At 46.7% G+C, this 8,127-nt stretch overlaps 1 protein-coding gene across 1 annotated transcript in view; it reads left to right on the top strand.

Annotated features, from left to right (window-relative positions):
- The first annotated feature begins 472 nt into the window (after window positions 1–472).
- Window positions 473–8,127, top strand: part of LOC120998447 — a 177,767-nt gene continuing 170,112 nt past the window's right edge. Inside the window, exon 1 of the mRNA XM_040429077.1 lies at window positions 473–635. Within this exon, the coding sequence (XP_040285011.1) occupies window positions 573–635 (63 nt within the window). The 5' untranslated portion in view covers window positions 473–572. The remainder of the gene's footprint in view (window positions 636–8,127) is intronic.

The following is an 8,127-nucleotide window of genomic DNA, read 5'->3' as shown; positions in this document are numbered from 1 at the left end:
CATAAAAACCACAAACACAACACAGATGCGATCCATGTTTGGCCCCTGGTTTTTAGGGACGGTTGCTAGGAGATGCTCTGAACATTTTTTTTCACCCTAGCAGTGTCCATGGAATACAGATGATATATGGAGGACAAAAAATGGACACATGGACCAAACATGGACGAACCGCTGACCACCTTGTCATGGATGTCAATATGTACCCATGAAAGAGGCCTAACAGGACATTTCTTATGGGGATAAATGACACCATTAGGACTTCGGATATGTTCAGCATACAGTATGTGCGGTTGAACTTTGCTGCCACATAAGGAAATGTGAATATAGCCCAATAGCAACACTAGTCCTAGACTTTCCTAGACAGTCCTTGCATTTGTAGACATTTCACTAGGGAGTTTCCTGGATCTTGCACTAGTCTCAGCCATGGCGGTGGTTGAGCCTGTGCAGGATGTGAGAGGCTGGAGGAGGGGTCTGAGCTGAGGGCTCCACACATGCTGCTGACAGCTCTCCTCAGTCTCCTCCACCTTCCTGTCCTCGTGGAGCTCCTCCTGCACTGGTGACAGGAGAACAACATGGACTTCTTCAGTAGGGTCTTCAGGTCAAGCAAGAGAAGCAAATCGTCCTCCTCATCTCAGGTAATGGACTCCTGTCAGTGCCTCAGCCTGCTGTGCACAGATAGTCAGGAAATGCAACTTCAGGGTCTGGGATCTTGATTTCTACAGGCAATTGATATACATCCTCAGTATCATTATCTATCCCATAATGTATACTGTATAACTCCATCATCTTACTATACAATGTGATATAAAGGGGAAGGATACATCAATAGAAAAACAACATAAAACATGAGGGTGATAGCCGTCAGTAGTGAGGGACGTTCTCTCCTACCTGCTGGATGACACAGAATAAGTCATACACTTTATACACCGGAGATTTCAGACAACCTTAGGGCTCATGCACACGAATGTATTTTTTTTTCTGTCCATGTGGGTCTGCAAAAAAACTGAAATTATTCAGTGTGCATTCCGTATCCGTATGTCCGCATGGCTGTTCCGCAAAAAAAAAAAATTGAATGTCTCCTATTCTTGTCCGTTTTGCGGACAAGGACAGGCATTGTTACAATGGATCCACACAAAAAATGGATGCAATACGGACATCACACGGATGTCATCCCCTTTTTTTTTTTCCGGACCGCAAAATACATACAGTCGTTTAAGGCTGGTGTCACACTTTTGTTTTGGGGCAGGGGGAAATTTTTAGGGGGTTTGCAGTCTTGGTGGTGACTGCCCTTTTTTAGACAAAAAACCCCCCCAGCAGCTCCAGATGTTGCATGAAAGTAAATGGGAAAAATATTAAATGTAGGACAAACAGTTTTTTTTGTAGAGGTGTTTTTTTTTTCAACCTTGAGGTGCATTAAAAATTTTTTCCAACTCACAGCATGTATTTGTTGTGATGTTTTATTTATTTTTTTCCAGCATTTTCTCATAGATTTGTCTAGGGGAAAAAAGATCTGAAAATAAAATCAAATAAAAATAAATGCCAAGAAAACAGTTGTGTCTAAAAAACGACACCCCCAAAAACACTTGTAAAAAATGCCACAATTTACTTTTTACGTTTTTTTTAAATAAACAAAATGCTACAAGAAAACGGTGTCATTGAAGCACAATATAGAATAGGATGATGTTTTACATAAAATAAAGAATGTTATCTGAATAATTGTATTATATTGGAACTTATATTCTCCTTTGATTACCTGATTATAATGCTATTCTGCTTGACACGGTAACAAATCAAACTGTAATGTACTTTTCTTTAACCGTTTGAAATGAAAAACTCAATAAAAACTATTGAAACAGAAAACTGTGTGAGGCAACACCCTAAAAAGATGGTCCATGTTGTTGGATGCAGTTTGCAATGGTTCAGTTAGCCAAATGAGGTGAACCACATCCATACATCTCCCGCCCAGGTTAGACTTTAGGGTGCTGGCACACATCATGGCTGTGCCACGTTTTTAATGAGGAAAAAAACGGCACAAAAAAAACAAAACGCATGGGGTTTTTGCAACAACATACCTTCTTTTATTGTGCAAAACTGAATTACATTAATTACAAAATACAGTCACTGTCCTTTCACACAAGTTCATTTAATAGAGAATGGTGTAACTAGCAAATTTCTAAGTCACTTCATTTAAAGGGAAGCTGTCAGCGGCAAAAACCACCCCAAACCGTCAGCAGTACCTTCAAGTAGCCGGCAGTGTGTTTCTAATGAGGATTTTCTTCCTGCAGTCAGATGCGGTAAAAGCAGGAAAAAACGTTCTTTTATCCCCTGAGCGTGCTATTTTCGAGTCACTCTTGAAGTCAAGCAGGCAGCGGCCTCCTTGCTTCAAGTCAAGATAACCGTGCCCCCTTCCCTGCCCCTTCGTCGTGACTGACGGCGCTTATGCCCGGCTGGCTTTGCCGAACAGCCGGCTGTCAGTCAAAAAAGCTGTAAAGTCATGGCCACTAGGGGTCTCACTTCCACCTAATTTGCAGTCCACAGCTTGTTGTCAAGCAAGATCCGTCCCTGGTAACAGAAGCGCAGAAGACGGCTGAGAGGAAGTGGAGGTGAGTCAGAGCTAGCTGAGATCCTGAGCCTGATACAAGAACTGCTTCTGAAGATAACAGGAGCCTTCTGGCTAGGGCTGCAACGAGTACTCGACTAAATCAAGTAATTCTACACACCAAAAATCCTCAATGCAAATTTTTTGCATTGAGGATTCGTTTGTGTCACGTGACCATGGAGCGGGAGTGAATCGCTTGCGCTCGGAATACTCACCTTTTCAGCAGGAGGCCTCCGGACACTCCACAGCACGTCCATGGTCCCGCGCTGCACTGACCTCCTGACGTACGCACGCTGTGACCTGACGCGCTGTGTGACGTCAGGCGCAGAGCAGCGCGGAATGATGGCGTGTCGGCGGAGCCCCTGCTGGAAAGGTAAGTTGGTGCGACTAAATCCGGGGGCGCCTGGAGTGCACAGCGTCATAGCAACCAATGACACTGTGTTCTCTGAGTGTCAGGAGGAGCAGGGGGGAAGAGCTGCTGGCACAAGGGGGAGAGCTGCTGGAACAAGGGGGGGGGGGAACTGCTGGCATAAGGGGGGTAGATGATGGCACAAGGGGGGGAATAAGGCACAAGGGGGGAGAGCTGCTGGCACAAGGGGGGCAATGATGGCACAAAGGGGGAGAGCTGCTGGCACAAGGAGGGGAGAGCTGCTGGCACAAGAAGGGGAGAGCTGCTGGCACAAGGAGGGGAGAGCTGCTGGCACAAAGAGGGGAGAGCTGCTGGCACAAAGAGGGGAGAGCTGCTGGCACAAGGAGGGGAGAGCTGCTGGCACAAAGAGGGGAGAGCTGCTGGCACAAAGAGGGGAGAGCTGCTGGCACAAGGAGGGGAGAGCTGCTGGCACAAGGAGGGGAGAGCTGCTGGCACAAGGAGGGGAGAGCTGCTGGCACAAAGAGGGGAGAGCTGCTGGCACAAGGGGGGAGAGCTGATGGCACTGGGGGGGGGGAGAGCTGATGGCACTGGGGGAACAGAGCTGATGGCACTGGGGGAACGGAGCTCATGGCACTGGGGGAACGGAGCTCATGGCACTGGGGGAACGGAGCTCATGGCACTGGGGGAACGGAGCTCATGGCACTGGGGGAACGGAGCTCATGGCACTGGGGGGAACTGACTCGTCAAATTGAAGACAGGACAGCACCACTTGTTAGTCGATTTCTGTGTAAAATGGCGGTGGTGCTCACAGTGCCAGGCCCCGACCTGAGGGCCCCCTTGGTAGCCCAAAAAATAGATGAAAAACCGCAGCACTCCCAGTCTTGAATCCAATTTTGTGTTTATTAACACCGGGGGGAACTGATGCACTTGGGTTGATCGCACAGGGGGAAACGAAGAGTGTTGAGGACTGATGGCAGGGGGTCTGATGAGGTTTTATAAAGGAAAACAGTCTATTAATTCATTTTTTCTTATTAGATTACTCAATTAATCATCAAAAAAAAATTCTATAGAATACTCGATTTCTAAAATAATCGTTTACTGCAGCCCTACTTCTGGCTTAGGCCTCTTGCACACGACTGTATGCCCTCCGTGACATACGGTCTGAGAGCGGGCCATATGTCCTGGAGCGGCATTGATCGTGCGCACGGGAGCACATAGCATCATAGATTGCTATTGTCCTGCACTCATATGATCCTGTGCACACGATCAATGCCGCTCCGGGACATATGGCCCGCTCACGGACTGTATTTCACGGAGGGCATACGGTCGTGTGCAAGAGGCCTTACTGTAAGGGAGAATTCACATCACCATTATTTTTCTGTAAGAACAGAGAAATAAAGAAAAGAACTGGATCCTGCAAAAAAAACGGATCCTGTGCATCAGTTATGCACATTTGGCACCCATTTGAGCCATTTCTGTCTGAGATCCATTTTTTTTGGACGACAAAAAAGTGCTGCTTGCAGGACTTTTTTTACCATCTAAAAAAACGAATCTCAGACAGAAATGGCTCAGGCAGATGCCAAATGTGCACAAGGCTACTTTCACACTAGCGTTAATATTTTACGGTATTGAAATCCGTCATCCGGTCTCAATACTGGAAAAAACGCTTCCGTTTTGTTCCCATTCATTGTCAATGGGGACAAAACTTAACTGAACAGAACGGAGTGCTCCAAAATGCATTCCGTTCTGTTCTCATACCGAAGAGCAAACCGCAGCATGCTGCGGTTCGCTTTCCATCCTGGGGTGCGGAGCAAGATTAATCCGTCATGACCCACAATGCAAGTCAATAGGGACGGATCAGTTTTCTCTGACACAATAGAAAACTGATCCGTCCCCCATTGACTTTCAATGGAGTTCATGACGGATCCGTCTTGGCTATGTTACAGATAATACAACCGGATCCATTCATAACGGATGCAGATGGTTGTATTATCAGTAACGGAAGCGTTTTTGCTGAACCCTGCCGGATCCGGCAATAACGCTAGTGTGAAAGTAACCTAACTGATGCACAGGATCCGTTTTTTTTCTTTATTTCTCTGTTCTTCTGCCGGATCAGAATAAGGCTACATGCACACGAATGTTCTTTGTTTTTTCTGTGTCCGTTCCGGTTTTTTTTGCGGATAGGATGCATACCCATTCATTTCAATGGGTCCTCAAAAAATGCGTAATATGTATGAATTGCTGTCCGCCCCTACACGCTCCGACAGTTAAGTGTTACCTGTATCCCAGACGAAATAAAGGATCTTTGGATTTACTACTGCTGGGTGAGTGCTGCCTTATTACCTTCTTCTATTTCGTAAAAATAAAATCCTCTGATACGTTGCCTGGATGATTTGCCGCAGCAGGTCCCAAAAGTGATGTGGGCTCAATTCACACTCAGTTCAAGATAGCGACTCCAAGTTAGAGTTATCCACCTCTACGCGTATAGGTAAAATATTAGTCTCCACAGGTGTCTTCCTCCTCCACTTGTTCCAATGGAATGTCAGAAAATCACACTGATAGTGAAGTACTGCTACTGTTAGCTGCATGCGCTCCTGATAATATACTCGCAAGCGCACGTTGGTATGCAGAAACATCAGACAAGCGCTAGCTTTTCGAGCTCATCGTGGTCCTCCTTCCCCTTGGTAATCAAACTTCCATAAAAATATAGGCAAGTCAAAGGTAAAACACAGCAGCCTCGTGCACGCCCGACCCGGGTTTCGCCTCAAGCTTGGTCGGGTGCACAGGTCTCATTCATCCACCCCAGTCTCCTCCGTCATTAAACACTATGCGGAAATTAAAAACACGTATACAAGAACACATTAGGAACATCAAAAAAGTATTAGAGACACATGGAGTATCGTTACACTTTAAAATTGGCCATCAAAAAAATCTGAGGGGACTTACCTTCACGGGGATTGAATTAGTGAGGGCGAACTGGCGGGGGGGAGATGCTGTGGCTAAGATAGACCGTAAGGAGATGAAGTGGATCTACGATCCAGCCCCGGGCAGTGAATGTTGAATTCGACCTGAAACCTTGTCTGGCTGGTTAGCAAATATGTCTCTAAGCTCTGTAGTTTAAAACAAATCACCCTACGTTCCGCGTACCTGACCGGTGTATCTGAACCGTGATTGGTGGGTATAAAACCATGTGACTGACTACTAGTTAGATCACGTGGTGGAGCTTTTTTATGAATGGAACTATGGTAGTTATAAATAAGAATAGAACATATTGAACGGTGGCTATTAGACCAATGATAATATGATAGTGTATTCAGCTCCAGAGATTGGATGTAGAATTTTATCCGAAACCTCGCTTGATTGATCAGCGAATATGTCCCAATTTGCGGACCGCAAAACACATACGGTCGTGTGCATGTAGCCTAACAGAAAAATAATAGTGATGTGAACTCTCCCTAAGGGCCAGGTGTGCACCTAGCATTTCTGCTGCCTGAGACGAAAATTGAAACAGCGCTTCCCTCCAGACAGACTGTTAAAAGCATACTGTGATACAGTTCACTATAGAGAGATGAGCACTTCCACAATGGAAGCAGTCATTTCCCATGGCCCTATCACCGCCAGCGATGGACTGGCCATCGGGAGTACCGGGAGAATCCCGGTGGGCCGATCGAATTATGGGCCGGCCAGGGCCGCCATCAGGGGGGTAAAGCTCCAGTAACAGCAGGCAGTGTGGGGGCGGCGCTCACTCACTGACGTCACACGCCTGCTCCTCCCACTAGGCGGCGCAGGCGCGTGACGTCAGTGAGTGAGCGCTGCCGCCCGCACTTGTTACTGGAGGCTGGAGGCGGGAGCTGAATGTATGTAAGGTACTGTAGTAAAGAGATGAGATGAGCTCATGAGCGCTGTGTTAAAATTAAAGTTACTGTCTGCAGCCTGCTGCAGCCGGATACCGATTTATTAATGTATACTACTGTGAGTGGCGGGGAGGGGGATCTATGGATGACGGCACTGTTATAGGGAGGGGGATCCGTGGATGGCACTGTTATGGGGGGGGTCTGTCATGTGGATGACACTTATGGGGGGGGGGGTCTGTGGATGACACCATTATGGAGGGGGATCTGTGGATGACACTGTTATGGAGGGGGATCTGTGGATGACACTTATGGAGGGGATCTGTGGATGGCACCATTATGGAGGGGGATCTGTGGATGACACTGTTATGGAGGGGGATCTGTGGATGGCACCGTTATGGAAGGGGATCTGTGGATGGCACCGTTATGGAGGGGGATCTGTGGATGGCACCGTTATGGGGAATCTGTGGATGATACATACCGTATATAACATCTTATGCTATATGTTTTTACTTATGTTTTTTTTTGAGTGTGTTTGGGAAAAATAAAGTGGGCCGGTCTGGCTGAAGTCCAGGGCCACTTTATTGTCCCAGTCCATCCCTGATCACCGCCCCCACTTGTCTCCATGTTTCGCCGCCTGAGGCAGACGCCTCATCGGAGGTGCACCCCTGCTAAGGGCTCATGCACATGAACGTATTTTCTTTCCGTATCCATTCCTTTTTTTTTGCGGACCGTAAGCGGAAACGTTCATTTCAATGGGTCAGCACAAAAAACGAAAGTTACACTCCGTGTGCATTCAGCTTCCGTATGTCCATATGTCCGTTCTGCAAAAAAATAGAACATGTCCTATTATTGTCCGCATTACAGACAAGGATAGTACTGTTTTATTACGGGCCAGCTGTTCCGTTCCGCAAATTACGGAATGCACACGGACGTCTTCCGTATTTTTTGTGGATCCGTTTTTGTGGACCGCAAAATGCATACGGTCTTGTGCATGAGCCCTTAGTGTGATTTATCCCTCATTATCCGGCCTGTGAGCTCCAGAGCTGAAAAAGAACATAGTGGGAAGTAAGGTAAAGGATGTCACAGCCGTACAGTGCTGGGAGAATGGAGACACCCCCTGCTTCTGATTGAAATGCATCTAGCTGTGCAGCTGAAACAAGGAATAATATGACTGAAAAAAACATTATGGAAGCTCAGACATAACTGTTCCTTCACAGTTATGATTGTACAAAGAAGCATAGCCATTATGCAAGCTTTTTTTTTTAAAACTCAGGAACGCTTTAAGGTAATCTAAGTCCGCTGTG

The sequence above is a fragment of the Bufo bufo genome, chromosome 1, assembly GCF_905171765.1.
Source record: "Bufo bufo chromosome 1, aBufBuf1.1, whole genome shotgun sequence".
Classification (NCBI taxonomy): domain Eukaryota; kingdom Metazoa; phylum Chordata; class Amphibia; order Anura; family Bufonidae; genus Bufo; species Bufo bufo.
Note: the sequence above shows the minus strand (reverse complement) of the source record. Positions and strands in the feature narration are given on the sequence as shown.